Source organism: Ylistrum balloti, unplaced genomic scaffold (assembly GCF_031769215.1).
Source record: "Ylistrum balloti isolate Yb309-2 unplaced genomic scaffold, AGI_CSIRO_Ybal_v1 Utg370094, whole genome shotgun sequence".
Lineage (NCBI taxonomy): Eukaryota > Metazoa > Mollusca > Bivalvia > Pectinida > Pectinidae > Ylistrum > Ylistrum balloti.
In genome coordinates this window covers 601412-623664 of record NW_026782124.1, presented here as the reverse complement: position 1 = coordinate 623664, position 22253 = coordinate 601412, and the positions used below count along the sequence as shown (strand labels likewise).

General features: G+C 35.7%; 1 protein-coding gene across 3 annotated transcripts in view; it reads right to left on the bottom strand.

Moving 5' to 3' along the window:
* Positions 1-601: 601 nt before the first annotated feature.
* The window catches only part of LOC132549974 (ral GTPase-activating protein subunit beta-like), a 48610-nt gene continuing 26958 nt past the window's right edge, over positions 602-22253 (bottom strand). For all 3 annotated transcript variants that reach the window (XM_060213966.1, XM_060213969.1, XM_060213967.1), the window contains 13 exons: positions 19894-20004; positions 18524-18701; positions 18259-18350; positions 17770-17894; positions 17097-17276; positions 15283-15355; positions 12619-12792; positions 12351-12489; positions 11843-11992; positions 9363-9632; positions 8877-9042; positions 3860-3976; positions 602-3395 (listed from right to left, as the gene is read on the bottom strand). In XM_060213966.1, the coding sequence (XP_060069949.1) occupies positions 3278-3395; positions 3860-3976; positions 8877-9042; positions 9363-9632; positions 11843-11992; positions 12351-12489; positions 12619-12792; positions 15283-15355; positions 17097-17276; positions 17770-17894; positions 18259-18350; positions 18524-18701; positions 19894-20004 (1893 nt within the window). In that variant the 3' untranslated portion in view covers positions 602-3277. The remainder of the gene's footprint in view (positions 3396-3859; positions 3977-8876; positions 9043-9362; positions 9633-11842; positions 11993-12350; positions 12490-12618; positions 12793-15282; positions 15356-17096; positions 17277-17769; positions 17895-18258; positions 18351-18523; positions 18702-19893; positions 20005-22253) is intronic.

Genomic DNA, 22253 nt, shown 5'->3' with positions numbered 1-22253 from the left:
TGTATTCAAGATGATGGAACATGTATTTCTATTACTTTGTCAAAGAAAGGAGAGATAAAAAAGTGTTGATACTGAAAAATGAAACAAGGGTCATAACTCTGTATGAATTGGGGTACACAAAAGGAAATATGAAGTTGTCCAAGAAAAATATATATATATATATATATTTTTTTTTTTACAAATATTTGAAGTTAACAAACAACTGGATAATTCAATGTTGCATGTGGTATCATCAAATAACCTGTTATTCCACTGGGAAACAATAACAAATTATAACTAGAAAATATCTGTAAATCATTAATGTCCCCCTCTACAATGCTGAGGTATATTTGTTAAATCAACAAAAATTATCAAATATGACCTTTGACCCTTTAACCTTGACTGAGGACCACTTTCATATGGTACAGTATAGAACTTAATGTTATGATACTATAGGGTAAATATGAACCAAAGGTTCTCATAATATGAATTGATCAGGGTCAGAACAGGATGACAAGGTACAATGGGACAGGACGGAATGGATAAACAGACAGACAAGCCTAACTCTATAGGACCCCCATAAAATGATAAATGTATAAAAATAAGAAAAACAACACCAATAGTTGATAATGATACATTTATTTTATACATATTTGATACATAATATTCTTTTCTCTAAAATAACACATCATCTTTAAATAAATAAAACCACTGAGCACTTGAATGTTGATATGGCAGCAGACACAACTAATACAGTATATCTTCCTTCAGGAACCTGCTATCAGTTGTCAGAGAAACTTTTCAGTGTAACATTAGTCTGTCTAATCCCCAACAACTGTTGTTGAGATGTGCACAGAAACCAGGCGGTTTATAAACGATAACACAATGACCTGTAACTTTACTAAGTAAGCTAATATGAGGCTTTCATACTAATAAAATGATTTAGATCCAACAGCCAACAATAATAGAAAGATTCCTAGACCACTTGTAGTTAGAACTTCATGCTCAAAAGGCTCACAGGGCCTGTGTACCAGTTTGTGTCAGACAAGAGGTAAACTGTCAGAAATCTGGAAAGAGATTTGACTATGTTTTTCTTTCTATTTTTTGGTAACAGTTATTTATTCCTTTTTAAAAATTGAACATTTTTTTTCTTAATATATTACTGAAAAAGAGAAAGAAAAACATCCTTGTTATCAAAGTAATAACTATATATTTAAGGACACTTAAAATGATTTTATTCTTGTTTTACTTTGTCTTGCCAAGATAGAATAAATGACAACCTAAGGAAAGACAACTCTGTTTTTATTACAAATGATGTTAGAACTTTCACTTGGTACACTGACTAGCTGATTGATGCAAGGAACATTATGGTTCTGGAGCAACCCCACTGAAACTTATCCTGAATTCTCATAAATGTGGGCAAAGTTGTGAAGATCACCACTGATTCATCATAATATCTTTTAAGAGGGAAATATAATTGAATGCTTCAATGATTGTTGTTAAATCAACACTTGGTTTTTTGTTGTGTTACTATATCATAAAACAGTATGGCTACACCGTATTTACCTGATCACAGCGTATAAAGTTGAAGCAAAGAGACTTACTTAAAGTGGACACATATTTGACACAATAGTAAGATATAACTAGAGGCAATGACTCCATATCAGAAATGGAACTGCTTCTGTAATTAATATATATTTATCCAGTAATAAGCCCATATCTAGTAATAAGCCCATCCAGATATATTGCTGTTATACTAGTAAACTGACAATCAAATGCTATTTCATTGTCCTGCAATAAGCTTAGCCTTTGACTTTGAGTGAGTAAGGTGGCTCCCTGGGCTTACCACAGAATAATTACAATAAAAAACCCAGCTACAACATGCTCTTGCTGAGAAAATGAAATGACTATTGCATGGAGTTTATCACAAACAGCTAAATTGATATCTATATCTCTAAAGCACGACTCCTTGCTCTTCAACATGACCACAAAATTACCTCCAGTACATATGGGAGTGAAGCGAGTCATGTACATCAAGTTTTGACTAGAATCTCGTTAATAACATCAATGACAAATACAAAAACAATCATTCATCCATTACAATGTTAAGTAGATTGTCTTTTAAGTTGTAAATAAAATAAATATAGAATTCATAACTAAGCACATCACTTGACCAGCCAACGGGCGGTTGTGTGTACAGGTGAGTATAGAATGGTATATGTGTGTAGGTATGTGTGTAAGTGATGGTGTGTGTACATGAGTGAACACAACTTTAACTGAACACTTCATTATCAGCATCAGGCTCCTGTCATAGTCAGGCTAATATTGACGGAGAAAAAAAGTTTCCCAAACTTGAACAGATTCACCAGATATTCTGAATAGTAAACCCTCTGTCATCTACCCATAGCACATGGAGTTTTTTCAGTACTTTCAGGCAAATGAGTTGGGAGTTTTTATTTTCTATGTGCACAGATATACTAATTCAACCAACAGGGCATATTTTCATCAATTTGAGTTTGTGATTTGATGCCATTTTAAAAGAAGAAATCGATCAATTGGGAAATAAAAAAATTCAGACTGGGCATATCATTGGCCCATGAGAGTCTAGGAGTCATTAATTAAGAAATAGTTTTTCATTAACAAAACTTTGAAAGTATCACTAACAGAAAAGACCACATGTTAACTATCTCCAGTATAACAATATATACATACATTCCACTTTTCAAGGACACCTACTTTCCTGCAGATAATTTTCAAGCACTGAGACGAATTCCACTTAATTTAAGGCCTGCTATTAGACTACTGGTATTTTACAAATCTGTTTGTGCACTTTCATGGAAAAAAAGACTTCTTGTTATCTCTTTTTTTGTTGATACTCTCAATATATCTGTCATCAAATATTCAGATTTTCTTTTGGATAAAACCATCTTACAACAAATAAAGAAAATGTATTTCTGTGACAGAAAATCAAATTCCACAGTTCATCATTAAGATTTGTATCTAATTTTTGATACACTAAACAAGAGGTATGGCAAAGAGAAATTTTGAGAAAGCCCTCTCCAACAATCTCAATTGGTTTTCTTCTCAAAGCAGCCTAGCTTACTACATAGTTTGTTCCTAATTTGGCACATTGGGTTAATCTTGACAAGTTTAACTGGTCAAGACAATGACAAAACTCCATCACAACACTTAGTTAACGAAGAATTCCGAAAGCAAGATGTCTATACAACACGTTGGCATTAAGCTTTCATTAACGTAACAAAATTTCTACACGCTGTTGTAAGGCTTCGTCCAAGCTTCACTTTGGTACATCTTGAAACAGTGCTGTATAAAATTCAGGTTCTGACATTTTCAGATGGTAGTTTTTCACGATTTCCTGAATTCTGTGTTTCCTTCTGACATGGGGAGGTTGATACCTACAATGATAAATTTTACAGAATTGGACTAGTTAGATACTGTAAATAAAACTCCTACTACACACATGGTTTCAGTTTTTGCAGTTCATCCTGCAAAAATACCCAAAGTAATCTGCTTGAAAAATACTGGTTCTGGATATCACAATTTTTGAAATGCCAGTAATTCAAAAAGTTTTTTTCAATTACCGATTATTTTCCAACATCTTAAATAAACTCTCACAGTTCTTTGTTCAGATCTTATATTTTAATCTCTCTGACATAATATTAGGAACTCTCAGAGCCTGACCTGTACCTTGGTGTTAGCACATCATTCTGAGAACAACTTTGACTGAATGAGCTCATAGCAAACCAAAGACACCAAATAAGACCTCATCATGTAACAACATTAAACATCTGCTAAATAATCATTTGCTCAATGATTATTTCACTCTAGTTATGGACTTAAACGTCTCTGTTACACTTACAGTTCACTCTCCAGTCGTTTCCTGCGGCATATGTTAATGGAAGTCTGTCTGACCATTGTTCCGAGCACTCTTCTGCTGACCACCATGCCGTCCACTAGAGGTATGGCCATGGACACTCTGCAACAATGTTAGTATCAACACTAAATTAACCATCACTTTGACCTACAGTAAATCAACTGGTACTGTATTTTACTGCAGTAATACCTCCTCTCTATGTTAAAAAAGATAATTCACCAAAGTTAGGCTGTGGGCTTACTTGTGAGCACCTCCTCTGTACATTGGTGCCCACCATCTTGGATAAATGACTGTGATTATATGCCTATTTGTTGACTGTTTCTGAAGACACTAACTATACCAAAAGTCTCCTACAATTATCTAATAATGATACATTTTTCTCTCAATTTTAGTATGATTATGCATGTGCATAGATGTTCAGTAGTAACTACCAAGCTGACAAGGATTGTAATGTGATCTAATCTTTGACCTTTGTGTCTGACCTTTGTGTTTAACCTTTGACCAAATTAATTTTCAATACTGAAATATTCATGTGTTTTGATGTAATAGTTTCAAATAAACTTTAACTTCCAGATGTGACTCTGACCTTGGGGACAAAGATATGAACATTTTACTGTAACCTTAGGGATAAAGATCAGAGAGTTTTATTCAAGTCATATTGTACATTTCTTTCTTAATATCTACTGGTAATAAGCCTTTGTCTGGTAATAAGTTCATGTCTGGTAATCAGTCCATGCCTGGTAATAAGTCTATACTGGTAATATACCCATGTCTGGTAATATACCCATGTCTGGTAATATACCCATGTCTGATAATAAGTCCATTTCTGGTAATATACCCATGTCTGGTAATAAACCCATGTCTGGTAATATACCCATGTCTGGTAATAAACCCATGTCTGGTAATATACCCATGTCTGGTAATAAACCCATGTCTGGTAATATACCCATGTCTGATAATAAGTCCATTTCTGGTAATATACCCATGTCTGGTAATAAACCCATGTCTGGTAATATACCCATGTCTGGTAATATACCCATGTCTGATAATAAGTCCATTTCTGGTAATATACCCATGTCTGGTAATAAACCCATGTCTGGTAATATACCCATGTCTGATAATAAGTCCATTTCTGGTAATAAACCCATGTCTGGTAATATACCCATGTCTGGTAATATACCCATGTCTGGTAATATACCCATGTCTGGTAATATACCCATGTCTGGTAATAAACCCATGTCTGGTAATATACCCATGTCTGGTAATATACCCATGTCTGATAATAAGTCCATTTCTGGTAATATACCCATGTCTGGTAATATACCCATGTCTGGTAATAAACCCATGTCTGGTAATATACCCATGTCTGGTAATATACCCATGTCTGGTAATAAACCCATGTCTGGTAATATACCCATGTCTGGTAATATACCCATGTCTGATAATAAGTCCATTTCTGGTAATATACCCATGTCTGGTAATATACCCATGTCTGGTAATAAACCCATGTCTGGTAATATACCCATGTCTGGTAATATACCCATGTCTGATAATAAGTCCATTTCTGGTAATAAACCCATGTCTGGTAATATACCCATGTCTGGTAATATACCCATGTCTGGTAATATACCCATGTCTGGTAATATACCCATGTCTGGTAATAAACCCATGTCTGGTAATATACCCATGTCTGGTAATATACCCATGTCTGATAATAAGTCCATTTCTGGTAATATACCCATGTCTGGTAATAAACCCATGTCTGGTAATATACCCATGTCTGATAATAAGTCCATGTCTGGTAATAAGTCCATTTCTGGTAATATACCCATGTCTGGTAATATACCCATGTCTGGTAATAAACCCATGTCTGGTAATATACCCATGTCTGGTAATATACCCATGTCTGATAATAAGTCCATTTCTGGTAATATACCCATGTCTGATAATAAGTCCATTTCTGGTAATATACCCATGTCTGGTAATAAACCCATGTCTGGTAATATACCCATGTCTGATAATAAACCCATGTCTGGTAATATACCCATGTCTGGTAATATACCCATGTCTGATAATAAGTCCATTTCTGGTAATATACCCATGTCTGGTAATAAACCCATTTCTGGTAATATACCCATGTCTGGTAATATACCCATGTCTGGTAATATACCCATGTCTGGTAATAAACCCATGTCTGGTAATATACCCATGTCTGGTAATATACCCATGTCTGATAATAAGTCCATTTCTGGTAATATACCCATGTCTGGTAATATACCAATGTCTGGTAATATACCCATGTCTGGTAATATACCCATGTCTGATAATAAGTCAATTTCTGGTAATATACCCATGTCTGGTAATATACCCATGTCTGGTAATATACCCATGTCTGATAATAAGTCCATTTCTGGTAATATACCCATGTCTGGTAATAAACCCATGTCTGGTAATATACCCATGTCTGATAATAAGTCCATTTCTGGTAATATACCCATGTCTGGTAATAAACCCATGTCTGGTAATATACCCATGTCTGGTAATATACCCATGTCTGATAATAAGTCCATTTCTGGTAATATACCCATGTCTGGTAATATACCCATGTCTGGTAATATACCCATGTCTGATAATAAGTCCATTTCTGGTAATAAACCCATGTCTGGTAATATACCCATGTCTGATAATAAGTCCATTTCTGGTAATATACCCATGTCTGGTAATATACCCATGTCTGGTAATATACCCATGTCTGATAATAAGTCCATTTCTGGTAATATACCCATGTCTGGTAATATATACCCATGTCTGGTAATATACCCATGTCTGGTAATAAACCCATGTCTGGTAATATACCCATGTCTGGTAATATACCCATGTCTGGTAATATACCCATGTCTGGTAATAAACCCATGTCTGGTAATATACCCATGTCTGGTAATATACCCATGTCTGATAATAAGTCCATTTCTGGTAATATACCCATGTCTGGTAATAAACCCATGTCTGGTAATATACCCATGTCTGGTAATATACCCATGTCTGATAATAAGTCCATTTCTGGTAATATACCCATGTCTGGTAATATACCCATGTCTGGTAATAAACCCATGTCTGGTAATAAACCCATGTCTGGTAATATACCCATGTCTGATAATAAGTCCATTTCTGGTAATATACCCATGTCTGGTAATATACCCATGTCTGGTAATATACCCATGTCTGGTATATTTACCCATGTCTGGTAATATACCCATGTCTGGTAATATACCCATGTCTGGTAATATACCCATGTCTGGTAATAAGTCCATTTCTGGTAATAAACCCATGTCTGGTAATATACCCATGTCTGGTAATATACCCATGTCTGGTAATATACCCATGTCTGGTAATAAACCCATGTCTGGTAATATACCCATGTCTGGTAATATACCCATGTCTGATAATAAGTCCATTTCTGGTAATATACCCATGTCTGGTAATATACCCATGTCTGGTAATAAACCCATGTCTGGTAATATACCCATGTCTGGTAATATACCCATGTCTGATAATAAGTCCATTTCTGGTAATATACCCATGTCTGGTAATAAACCCATGTCTGGTAATATACCCATGTCTGGTAATATACCCATGTCTGATAATAAGTCCATTTCTGGTAATATACCCATGTCTGGTAATATACCCATGTCTGGTAATAAACCCATGTCTGGTAATAAACCCATGTCTGGTAATATACCCATGTCTGATAATAAGTCCATTTCTGGTAATATACCCATGTCTGGTAATATACCCATGTCTGGTAATATACCCATGTCTGGTAATATACCCATGTCTGGTAATATACCCATGTCTGGTAATAAACCCATGTCTGGTAATATACCCATGTCTGGTAATATACCCATGTCTGATAATAAGTCCATTTCTGGTAATATACCCATGTCTGGTAATATACCCATGTCTGATAATAAGTCCATTTCTGGTAATATACCCATGTCTGGTAATATACCCATGTCTGATAATAAGTCCATTTCTGGTAATAAACCCATGTCTGGTAATATACCCATGTCTGGTAATATACCCATGTCTGGTAATATACCCATGTCTGGTAATATACCCATGTCTGATAATAAGTCCATTTCTGGTAATATACCCATGTCTGGTAATATACCCATGTCTGGTAATAAACCCATGTCTGGTAATATACCCATGTCTGGTAATATACCCATGTCTGATAATAAGTCCATTTCTGGTAATATACCCATGTCTGGTAATAAACCCATGTCTGGTAATATACCCATACCTGGTAATAAACCCATGTCTGGTAATATACCCATGTCTGGTAATAAACCCATGTCTGGTAATATACCCATGTCTGGTAATAAACCCATGTCTGGTAATATACCCATGCCTGGTAATAAACCCATGTCTGGTAATAAACCCATGTCTGGTAATATACCCATGTCTGGTAATATACCCATGACTGGTAATAAACCCATGTCTGGTAATATACCCATGTCTGGTAATAAACCCATGTCTGGTAATAAGTCCATGTCTGGTAATATACCCATGTCTGGTAATATACCCATGACTGGTAATAAACCCATGACTGGTAATATACCCATGTCTGGTAATATACCCATGACTGGTAATATACCCATGACTGGTAATATACCCATGACTGGTAATAAGTCCATGTCTGGTGATAAGCCCATGTCTGGTAATAAGTCCATGTCTGGTAATAAGTCAATGCATTGTAATAAGTCCATCGTTACCATGCAAGAAAATAATTCGACTTCACAGTTGTCTTTGTGTCAATTATTGTGGAGGGCCCTTGAAACTTACTCTGTAATTGCATAACAATGATCTACACATTTATCTGGGGTTTCCTACCCCACACTGACATAACCCATGCTTTCCCCCCTCCAGCCCCTTCTTCTCACCCATATAGCGGGACACTCAGATACATTGGATGTCTGATTTACATTATTTCTCAATTTACCTGTTTGTCTGACCCTGCATATGAATACGGAACAGTCCGTTCTTGAGGGCATGAATAAATATAATAAACGTGTCCTTCTCCTGAAGTTTGTGTGTAGAACTAGTACTACTAGTGCTTGTTGTTACGAAGTGTTCCATCCCTGTACTGGTCACTCCAAGTAATTCTCCTGTCAATCAAAACAAACATATCAACAATAAATAAATAAGAGAAACTATCTAGTCGTATTTCCATCTCTTAAAGTTAAATAAATCAAAGCAAACAAAATCAATTTCTAATTCATGTTTCAAAATAAAAAAAAAAATACTTTACAGAAACATTTTTTCTGAAAAGTGTGTAGCTGTCATTTCATTATATATCAGCTGTAGCTCTACAAACTCTGTAACAACTGATGAAAGTTTGCATTTCCTATCAATTCTGGTCTGACAATTAATTCCCATGTATCATCAACATGCCAAAAATATATATCTGACAAGTAAAACTTCGCACCTGTAGGGAAATTATCATGGTCCTCAAAATTCTCCAGCCATACAACAAACATTTTTGTGTCAGGTCCAATCATATGTGCTGGTTGACGGCGTTGATTACGGAAGCGTACTGGTGGTGGTTCCTGTGGAGAGCTTGGACTTTCTCTATCCCCTCGGATTCTGTCTCCGACCTCCGAAGTGAGGGTACGCTCTAGGGACAGTGACTTGGGCTTGTGCGTAGGTTCAGATCCCTGCTTCTCCATTTGGTGGTGAGGAAATAACGGAGACCGCTCTGTGCATAAGTAAAATACAAAACTAAATTAAAAATCTAAAATTAAATCATCATAACAACAATTTGATGATCAACATGGTGACCCTTACCTTTGTAAAACCAAAGGTTGTTACGAAGTTGTAGGTTTTGGACCATGTTTTTTCTTCCCTAAATAGAGTTCACACACTCCTCTCTGCAGTTTATAGATATTGTATTGTAGGTTTGTATACAGGCTGTAAGTAATGTATAACCCCTGTTTCTGCTGTAAATTTACCAATCTCCACTGGAGTCTACAGATATCTTTACATTGTAGGTTTGTATACAGACTGTAAGTAATGTATAACCCCTGTTTCTGCTGTAAATTTACCAATCTCCACTGGAGTCTACAGATATCTTTACATTGTAGGTTTGTATACAGACTGTAAGTAATGTATAACCCCTGTTTCTGCTGTAAATTTACCAATCTCCACTGGACTCTACAGATATCTTTACATTGTAGATTTGTATACAGACTGTAAGTAATGTATAATCCCTGTTTCTGCTGTAAATTTACCCACCTCCACTGGAGTCTACAGATATCTTTACATTGTAGGTTTGTATACAGACTGTAAGTAATGTATAACCCCTGTTTCTGCTGTAAATTTAACCACCTCCACTGGAGTCTACAGATATCTTTACATTGTAGGTTTGTATACAGACTGTAAGTAATGTATAACCCCTGTTTCTGCTGTAAATTTACCCACCTCCACTGGAGTCTACAGATATCTTTACATTGTAGGTTTGTATACAGACTGTAAGTAATGTATAACCCCTGTTTCTGCTGTAAATTTACCAATCTCCACTGGAGTCTACAGATATCTTTACATTGTAGGTTTGTATACAGACTGTAAGTAATGTATAACCCCTGTTTCTGCTGTAAATTTACCCACCTCCACTGGAGTCTACAGATATCTTTACATTGTAGGTTTGTATACAGACTGTAAGTAATGTATAACCCCTGTTTCTGCTGTAAATTTTACCCACCTCCACTGGAGTCTACAGATATCTTTACATTGTAGGTTTGTATACAGACTGTAAGTAATGTATAACCCCTGTTTCTGCTGTAAATTTACCCACCTCCACTGGAGTCTACAGATATCTTTACATTGTAGGTTTGTATACAGACTGTAAGTAATGTATAACCCCTGTTTCTGCTGTAAATTTACCAATCTCCACTGGAGTCTACAGATATCTTTACATTGTAGGTTTGTATACAGACTGTAAGTAATGTATAACCCCTGTTTCTGCTGTAAATTTACCCACCTCCACTGGAGTCTACAGATATCTTTACATTGTAGGTTTGTATACAGACTGTAAGTAATGTATAACCCCTGTTTCTGCTGTAAATTTACCCACCTCCACTGGAGTCTACAGATATCTTTACATTGTAGGTTTGTATACAGACTGTAAGTAATGTATAACCCCTGTTTCTGCTGTAAATTTACCCACCTCCACTGGAGTCTACAGATATCTTTACATTGTAGGTTTGTATACAGGCTGTAAGTAATGTATAACCCCTGTTTCTGCTGTAAATTTAACCACCTCCACTGGAGTCTACAGATATCTTTACATTGTAGGTTTGTATACAGACTGTAAGTAATGTATAACCCCTGTTTCTGCTGTAAATTTACCCACCCCACTGGAGTCTACAGATATCTTTACATTGTAGGTTTGTATACAGACTGTAAGTAATGTATAACCCCTGTTTCTGCTGTAAATTTACCCACCTCCACTGGAGTCTACAGTTATCTTTACATTGTAGGTTTGTATACAGACTGTAAGTAATGTATAACCCCTGTTTCTGCTGTAAATTTAACCACCTCCACTGGAGTCTACAGATATCTTTACATTGTAGGTTTGTATACAGACTGTAAGTAATGTATAACCCCTGTTTCTGCTGTAAATTTACCCACCTCCACTGGAGTCTACAGATATCTTTACATTGTAGGTTTGTATACAGACTGTAAGTAATGTATAACCCCTGTTTCTGCTGTAAATTTAACCACCTCCACTGGAGTCTACAGATATCTTTACATTGTAGGTTTGTATACAGACTGTAAGTAATGTATAACCCCTGTTTCTGCTGTAAATTTACCCACCTCCACTGGAGTCTACAGATATCTTTACATTGTAGGTTTGTATACAGACTGTAAGTAATGTATAACCCCTGTTTCTGCTGTAAATTTACCCACCTCCACTGGAGTCAACAGACAACATCTTTGTATTGTAGGTTTCTATGGAGGGGACAACAAAGGCCACTTCTGATGATACGTCGGCCCAGTACAGAACCTGTTGTCGCCCGTCATAGATACACCCGCCTGTCCCCAGCTGAAACTCGCCCTCTGTAACAAAAATCAAGGGGAGATAAATATGTATGACAGCATGAGCCATTATATTGCTCTTTATCAAAGACGAGGAGAGATTATTACAAAATAATGTTTCAGAATTTTACTGAAAATTCACACATTAAAGGCAATGTACAAATAAGTTAAATGAGCAGTGAACAGTGTACACTGATAGAAATGATGAGAAATCAGAATTAAAGTGTCATCACACTATTTGATATCATGACCTTTATCTTTGAGTATGAGTACAGTTATTTCATCGTAGCATCAAAGAAATAGATGCCAAATCTTCAACAAAAAACAAAAAAACAAACTCATTATGATAAATATGGGAGATTATATGTGTATTACTTACCATCAAGGTCGTCCGGTTCTGTTATTTTCCAGCTGGTGCTAATGTGACCTGTCCATCCTGCATGCTTCCTAATGTCCACTGGCCAGCCGAGTGAATGCAGAAATTCCAGGAATTGAGGCTGGACATTGTTTCGGGAAGTCTGCAATGGTAAAAACATGACTACACTATTTGTACATATGTAGTTTTTAGAGAGATGTTCATGATGTTTACATGCACATCCTAGAGACAATTTCCTACCTTTGTTACAGAGTTACATCTCTATACTTACCACATTATTCAGTATTTCTTGTGGTAGTTTCTGGCCAGATTTCACATAGAATATGTGAACAGTGTCGTTATCTCGAGCAGTAACTGTATCCAGACTTTCTAGGTCTGTAAACAGGCCTGAGTTGGTTGTATCAAGCATTACGAGGGCCGGAGGAATACTGCTGTTCTTGGGTTCCTAAAATATATCAAATTAAGACATGTAATCACAGTTACATCCAATACGACTTAACTATACGGTCTATTTTCAAGGACAAACACAGGACAAAATAGTGCTTTTTTTTCTCTCTCTCTCTCATTTTTCTAAAGCCAATTTTGCGTTTTAATATGTGACCAAGCAAGTGCAGACTTCAGTATTCAAAAGAGAACCACATATCTTTGTGTATTGTTAGTAACCGTTACAGGATAAACAGAATACATGTTTAATATTATTAAACTGTACAAGAAAATGTCTGTGAGACATAAATGTCACTGCTCCTTCTATACAAACCAGAATTTAATCAGGCGTAAGACATGATGTTATGATATAATGGGATAAGTATGAATCCAATCTACTGAGAGATTCTAAAGATGTGATATTGATAAAGAATAGGGCAGACAGGTATGGTAAAATCACATGATACTATAATACAATTTATTATCAGATTGAAATGGTGACCCAGAGATGGCCTGTTATCTTAGGTTTTATTAACCAAAAATGAACTTTGTACATGTATTACATAACACTAAGTATGTTTTCTATGAGTAAACTTTTCTCTTGTACAAAAAAAATCAGTTGTATACAGGATTTTTTTTTCTGTCTTTCTTCTTTTTCCTTTTTTCAATTTCCGTTGAAAGAGAAAATAAAGAATGTTTGTTCATAACTGAACTTAAACAAATTGATAAAAGAATTTTGTTCCAAGATGGTCAACAAGCCTGATAGCACAGGTAAATATCAGTCAATAGTTTTCTTACCGTTTCTAACACCACTAAACTTGTCTGTATTTATCTATTGAAATTATATTTTATTCAGATGTTGAAATACATCATTCTAATGGTTTTGTTGCCAGGTTTGACAAGGACATGCATTGTTTGTCAAGTGACATGCACCGGTCGTATCTCCTTCACAAAATATATGTCTGTGGTGAGAGCTGATCTATAGAGACACCAACACAGATTCCATTTATACTCAAGTAAGTTGCCAACAAACACAAAGACTTAGTGCTAATTGAACAGTGACTACCTAATAGATTACTCAAAAAGCAAACAGATCTGTTTACTTTTCTTAGGTTGGTCCTCAATATCAACATTTAACAGTGAAAGTACCTCTGCAGATCAATATAACCTATGTTTAAACCAGAAAGTAAACAAAAGTGATGTAACTATTGAATTTGTCAAGATTTTTTATATAAAGCCATGCCTTCTAAGTCAAGATGACATAATATTGTAAGGTATTAACTGTATCTGTAATTTCTTTCAGCACAACATACTGATAATATTAACAATTTGGAAACATTGTTGGTTGGTTGACAGATTTTCTGTCTCCATGACTCCTCCCACTGATGGGGTATCACCTCACTGACGAAAGTAAGTGGTCTCATGATATCAATTTTGAAACAAGCTGTCAACTTATATTAATCACTTTTGAAACAATTTTGAAAACAATTTTGAAACAAGCTGTCAGCTTATATCAACCACTTTTGTTGGCCTGGATAGAAACTTGCAATGGGTCATACTGTGACAGGAAACTGGGTAGGGTACATGGAGAAACCCTCGTAGTCGGGTAGATGACCCCCATATCTTTTTCACATCTGCTTGCGGAATCAAACGCAGACAACTAGATAAAAAGCAAGTGTGTTTTAATTTCATGAAAAATCTTTATTTCATGATTAAATTCTATTATAGAAATATAGTACTATTTTCACAACCCAGCCTAGAAAGAACACTAACCCCTTCCCCCTCCTCTGATCTTTTCACTCTGAGCAAATATCCTTAGTACACTTCCAACTTCATAAGAAAGTACCCTCAAACTTCCAATTTCCAACCTCTCAAGAAAGTACACTCAAACAACTTTCAACCTCACAATAATGTTTACTCAAACTTTCAGATCTTGACCTCTGAAGAAAGTACACCTAAACTTTTCATTTTCAACCTCTCAAGAATGTCTTCTCAAACTTTCAGCTTACTACCTGTAAAGGTAACTCAAACTTTTAGCCCTTTATGGGTGATGCTGGTGTCCACAAATATTCAAACTGACATTTGTCTGTTCAGTTTACAGTAAATCAATTTATTCTGTGAATTTTCTTTTAACTCATGCATCAATTTGGTGTGCCTTGTCTGGGCCAGACAGAAACTACTAAAAAGCAGACACCATATCAAAGTTACAATAGGCAGACAATAGGAACTACAATATTACTGAGCTGGAAGCAGATATTGAATTTCCTATTTTTGTTAATTCTAATAAAAGCAGCACGTGAATGAGCATGTCTACACATATTTGCATTGAAATTGTCGTCTGGTCGCATATCTAATGCATTAAACAAAATTGTTGTTTTTGTGTTTCTGCTTTTCTGACAGAGTTACAACAATGAAACTACAGACAGGTTCATGGAGTGGGCATTGTGTTTTGCATATTCCTCCCAATTTTATTTCAACAGAATATCAATATGGTATACAGAGAGTGGGTTACCTTAAGAGACTCCAGAGAAAGGAAACCATAGTGAGACAGGAACAGCCTTGCTGTCTGGAACTCCTGAGTCACTCTGCAACAAAGGTTAAGGTCATCTTATATCCTTATAAGTAAAGGTCTTATGAAGTATACAGGTCAAAGGTCATTACATTTCTCCGGGTAGGGATTTATAGCTTCTCTTCAAGCCATATAATTCAAATGGGTCAAAGGTCATCAGAGTCACATAGCTGACAGGTCAAAGATCATCACATTTCTCAACATAGGGTTTTATAGAACCTAATCCAAAACGTTAAAAATCATTCACATATCACCACAAAAAGTTATAATTTCTACACTAAATTACAGGTAAGAAAAAGTTACAGTTTATCAATCTGTGACATGCTTGTACCACGGATATGTACATCGCATATCTCTATACAGTACTGTTAACACAGATAGGTACATCACACAGTACTGTTAACACAGATAGGTACATCACACAGTACTGTTAACACAGATAGGTACATCACATAGTACTGTTAACACAGATAGGTACATCACACAGTACTGTTAACACAGATAGGTACATCACACAGTACTGTTAACACAGATAGGTACATCACACAGTACTGTTAACACAGATAGGTACATCACACAGTACTGTTAACGCAGATAGGTACATCACACAGTACTGTTAACACAGATAGGTACATCACACAGTACTGTTAACACAGATAGTTACATCACACAGTACTGTTAACACAGATAGGTACATCACATAGTACTGTTAACACAAATAGGTACATCACACAGTACTGTTAACACAGATAGGTACATCACATATCTCTACACAGTACTGTTAACACAGATAGGTACATCACATAGTACTGTTAACACAGATAGGTACATCACACAGTACTGTTAACACAGATAGGTACATCACACAGTACTGTTAACACAGATAGGTACATCACACAGTACTGTTAACACAGATAGGTACATCACATATCTCTACACAGTACTGTTAACACAGATAGGTACATCACACAGTACTGTTAACACAGATAGTTACATCACACAGTACTGTTAACACATATAGTTACATCACACAGTACTGTTAACACAGATAGGTACATCACATAGTACTGTTAACACAGATAGGTACATCACATATCTCTATACAGTACTGTTAACACAGATAGGTACATAACACAGTACTGTTAACACAGATAGGTACATCACATATCTCTACACAGTACTGTTAACACAGATAGGTACATCACACAGTACTGTTAACACAGATAGGTACATCACACAGTACTGTTAACACAGATAGGTACATCACACAGTACTGTTAACACAGATAGGTACATCACACAGTACTGTTAACACAGATAGGTACATCACACAGTACTGTTAACACAGATAGGTACATCACACAGTACTGTTAACACAGATAGGTACATCACACAGTACTGTTAACACAGATAGGTACATCACACAGTACTATTAACAAAGACAGGTTTATCACACAGTACTGTTAACACAGATAGGTACATCACATATCTCTACACAGTACTGTTAACACAGATAGGTACATCACATAGTACGGTTAACACAGATAGGTACATCACACAGTACTGTTAACACAGATAGTTACATCACATATCTCTACACAGTACTGTTAACACAGATTGGTACATCACATATCTCTACACAGTACTGTTAACACAGATAGGTACATCACACAGTACTGTTAACACAGGTACATCACACAGTACTGTTAACACAGATAGTTACATCACATATCTCTGTTTCTCACTATTTATACTCACTTTGGAGGTTTACACTCTGTATCAGGGTTTGGGAACTTTGACTTGGAGAGGTCCTGTTTGCTGCGACTGCTGATCTGGTTTTCAAACTGCACCTGTTTCTCAATGAAGGACTTGAGCTTGGTCAGGTTTGCTCGTTCCTTCTCAGTCACCAGAGATTCAAGAGTCGGGATACTCTTATCTCTAATAAACAAACCGAAATCATAATCAATGTGAATTCACAGTACAACTTTGTTCTACATCTCCTCCATATGTATTTATATACACACTGCTATCAAACTGCTTTGTATAGAAAATATTCAAATGTGTTCTATTCTATAGATATATCAGATAACAAAACAGAACTGAAATTGCACAGAATTTACATTATCTCATTTCAACTCAAGAAAGACAGCATCTTTCTGCCTCAAATTTAAAAAAAAATATTCAAACATTTTGAATACTTCAGGTGAGAAGTTTCCTCGGAAAAGTTAACAAGAATTAAACATCAGTGTAATATTCTGACCTATAACAAGGTCAATACCTGTTAATTATTATTCAAAAGTGAAATTAATTCTTTTTCAGTAGATGCCAATTTGCATATTTTACAATAATGAAGTATAATCAAACAAATGAAAATCTTTTAGAAGTATATTTTTCTTTTATTTTGATGATAATTAAGGACCAGGATACCTACGCCTGAGTAAGAGGGATTTTGTCAACAGACTCTGGAAAATGTCGGTGCTTTACATTGTGATGAATTCCAACATTTTCCATCGGCAGAGGTCGTCCAGGGTCACTCAGATGTGATTTGGCGTTTACCTGGATTTAATGACACAATGATCAAACATCAACAAGAATTCTCCGCTGAAATTTACTTTCCAATATTAAATCTGCTCCGGAAACATCGCTAAGAAGGGTTACCTTTCAAACAAACTCACAACCAAAGGAAGGATAATAAGGAACTGCCCTTGTCTGGGTTGTGACATGGGACATCAGAAAAAGAAATAATTTTATCGAAGACTACCCTAAACTGAGAAATTTCAACTGTTTATTTCCGGTTTCCATTGAGAGATGACGACAGAAACCAATGCTGATGACTTCAATATGAATCTTCATTGTACTAGATTTATTATGCACAAGGCTTAGATATCGCCATACATCATCTTCCATTGTAAACAATTACATTTTTATTTCTGGGAGAATGCCTTAGTTGCATGGTCCAAGCATGTCTCCCAAATGGTCCTCGTATCAGTGCTGTCACATTTGGTAGTGGATCTGAAAGCAAAAAATATCTATTATTGCCACAGAAATATTTCTATCTTTATACAATAAAACCTGTCTATAAAGGTCACTCAAAAAATTCAGATATCAGTTTGGTTTGATTTTTTTATTGACAGGAATTTTGATGAATTATGTGAAACCTAACTATACTGCAGCATCATACTTACCCTCCACATTTCCGAGAGGCTGCTCCAGCAGCCCGACAATGATGGAGTTCTCCAGGACAAAATATCGGAAGGGTGATGCCTGTTCTGAAAATCCTACACCTTTGCAGTACTTCAGAAGTGATTTTTCATCCAACAAGGAAAATAAAGACTCTGGTCCACATGGAGGGGGGAAGGCTCCCTGTCAGAACAGTAGCAAACTGGGTTATATAATTGTACTACTAGAGGTACCACAGAGACTTATCCAGACAGCAAGGGAAAGTCCCTCTGGATAAGTCTCTCTGTATAACAAAGACAAAGTGGGGTCTCTAATTGTACTACTAGAGATAAAACAGAGACTTATCTGGACAGCAAGCAAAAGTCTCTCCGGATAAGTCTCGGTGTATAACAAAGACAAAGTGGGATATATATAATTGTACTACTAGAGATAAAACAGAGACTTATCTGGACAGCAAGCAAAAGTCTCTCCGGATAAGTCTCGGTGTATAACAAAGACAAAGTGGGATATATATAATTGTACTACTAGAGATAAAACAGAGACTTATCTGGACAGCAAGCAAAAGTCTCTCCGGATAAGTCTCTCTGTATAACAAAGACAAAGTGGGATATATATAATTGTACTACTAGAGATAAAACAGAGACTTATCTGGACAGCAAGCAAAAGTCTCTCCGGATAAGTCTCTCTGTATAACAAAGACAAAGTGGGGTCTCTAATTGTACTACTAGAGATAAAACAGAGACTTATCTGGACAGCAAGCAAAAGTCTCTCCGGATAAGTCTCGGTGTATAACAAAGACAAAGTGGGATGTATATTTGTACTATAAGATGCAAACCAGATATTTGTGTAAAGCAATAAAGATAGTGTTACAGATAGAACAGACATATTCTGGTTAACATGAAAGAGGAGAGGGAAGAATTCTTATTGGAAAGAAGGTTGGGTAAAATAGGGGCATGGACACAATACTGTAATATCATATAATTTTGTGGGGTTCAATTTTCATGGTTTTCAAAACAATTCCTATTTCGTGGACACATGATTTCCTCAAGAACTCAATGAAAACAAATCCCCCACAAAAATTATGGATTTTACAGCAAGAAATCAGGTTACTAGTCACAGAATAACAAAGAGTGGTAAACAAGAAAAATGGAGAGTCCCTGTTGAAACAAGGATAAGTGGAGCTGCATAAGTATACTATTAGACTGGGGTGGTTCTATCATAGTTTACAGAACAGAACTTGACTTCAAATCTCAAAATAGTGGGGCAATACTTAAGAGAGAAACAACTTCCATTAATTTCTTACTAATCATGAGAGCTTATGTCCCGAAATACAATGACTGTAACTAACAAAATAAAACTGTAACATTGATCTTACCACATGTTGAATGATACTGGTGAGAACTGATTCTGCTGCATCTTTCACCCTCATAGACGCAGGCATTAACTGCTTTTCTCCCTTGAATTTTGGGGGATCACTGGCTCGATTCTGTGACAAAACAGAAAACTTGCTGAATCATTTGGTTAAAACTATACATTGAATCAATGCTGCTTATCAAATGAAAACATAATTTTGTAAAATGCTTATGTCTTAACATGAGTTCATTTACTTAAGATCATTTACATACAAAAACACTGGCAGAGTGAAATGTTCATATCCTATTGAAAAGCTGATTTCTAGACTAAGTGTGCATGGAAAATAGGTGAACTCTTAAATAATCATTGAGCAGTCTAAAATGCCAAGCTTTACCAGAGTCTAGTCAGGGGGAATAACTCAACCTTATTTACCACCACTAGGTGGCACCAGTTATCCATGTTTATTCAATCTACAAATATCAGTCTTGGTTGTAACAGGAAAGAATCAATGTACTTTTGCTTGGATCAAACCCCTGACCCCTGGCTTACTGGTAAGCCACTCTACCAATCAAGCTTAAGGGAAACTCCCTCTAGCCTCTAGTATTTTACATTTTAAGTCCATGGGGGTCACCAGGGTCAATATATGCATCCCATCAAAAGTATCATCCAACACTTATAATTCTTACCAAGTCCTTTCCAATGAAATATACATAACTTTATTCTCAAAAATCCAATTTTCTTATATAAGGGAAAATGTGAGACCCAAGGGTCATGAAATTCATAATTTTGGTAAGGCACCTAAAGACACTTCCATCCATGAAAAGCATTGGATTCTACCATATCTAGGTGTTAAAGAAGAAGACTTTTGAAATTTGAGTAAAGTTGATCAATTCTGGCCCTACTCATCAGTTCCTACGGGTCAGCCAGGATCAATATGTGCATATAATTCTAACCAAGTGTGAAATACAGAAGTATTTCTAACGGTAGTTAAACAAATTACGCTCAAAAATCATATAAGACCCTGGGGTTATGAAATTTAAAATTTAGGTAAAGCACCTGAAGACCATTCTATCAATGAAGAACATTTGAATCTTACATAGCTGGGTGTTGAGAAGAAGGTTTTGAAATCTGAGTCAAGTTGACCCCTTTCTACCCTGGGGGTTAGCCAGTGTCAATATATGCATACACTGTTATCACATAGTAATAATAGTTACCAGGTTTAATTTTTCCAATGGAAATAAACAAATTATGCTCAAAAATCTACTTTTCCTATTTAAATTATTGCAAATTTTACCCCCTCACCATGGGGTTACACAAGATCGAAAGATTATGAAATTCACAATTTTAGGTACAGTACCTTCAAATGCTTCCATCCATGAAGAGCATTTGTTACATATATGAACCACATGTACAATGTTTAGGTGTTGAGAAGAAGATTTTTGAAAAATGAATCAATATGACTACTTTTGGTCCGACCCTTAGGCCCATGGGGCAAAGGGGTTCATAAATTACTGTTTTGGTTCATCTTTATCCAGGGAACGTTTCAGGGCTTTTTGAGAAGAGGTCAAAAATGCATAAGGTTATGGACACACAACAGGTCACCATGAAACTTTGTGACCTAAAAATAGACACCTTGAAACAAAAGCTATAGAAGCCATAGTGTATTTTCTGGCTTCTTTTCAAAATACGAACATTTTTGCTGGAATGTGTTGGAATAAAAAATGCACAGTTTGATTTATCGAAAATTACAATCTTGACTGTAAATAATACAATACAATTGGTGACTGAGTCTTTTCATTAAACTATTTGAAGGTATTTTGGAAAAAAAGGAGCTATGATGAACAAAGTTTTGACTTTTCTGGAACAAGCAACCCAAAATTACTTTATAGTTGGTGATACTTGTTTGTAATCAAATTTGCCTATATCTAATTATTGATGGTCATAAAAAATAACACGAAATGACACTCAGAATATATCTATATCCTGAGAATTAACTGTATAGATATAAAATATACATGTGTACAATGAAATTTTGACACGGAAAACTTGTCAAAAATTTAACTGATGGGAACTGCACTGTAATTATGATTAGGATGACAGAGACATATCAGGTCTGCAACATCAAACAACAATATAGCCAGGTTTGTTTTCTAGATTACTATGAATATAAATGTATCTGTATTAGCATCACTCAACATTCGTCTGGCATTTTTTATTATCTAAAAATGTATTAAATTTGAAGCAACAAAATTTGAGAAAGAGGTTCCTGAGGACCATGACCTTTGAACTCTGCTTGATACCAATGCTGTCTTTGATAGAAACTGTGAAAAATTTTCTAAATTTCAAGATCATTACTGATAGATAAGAGTTTACATCACACAA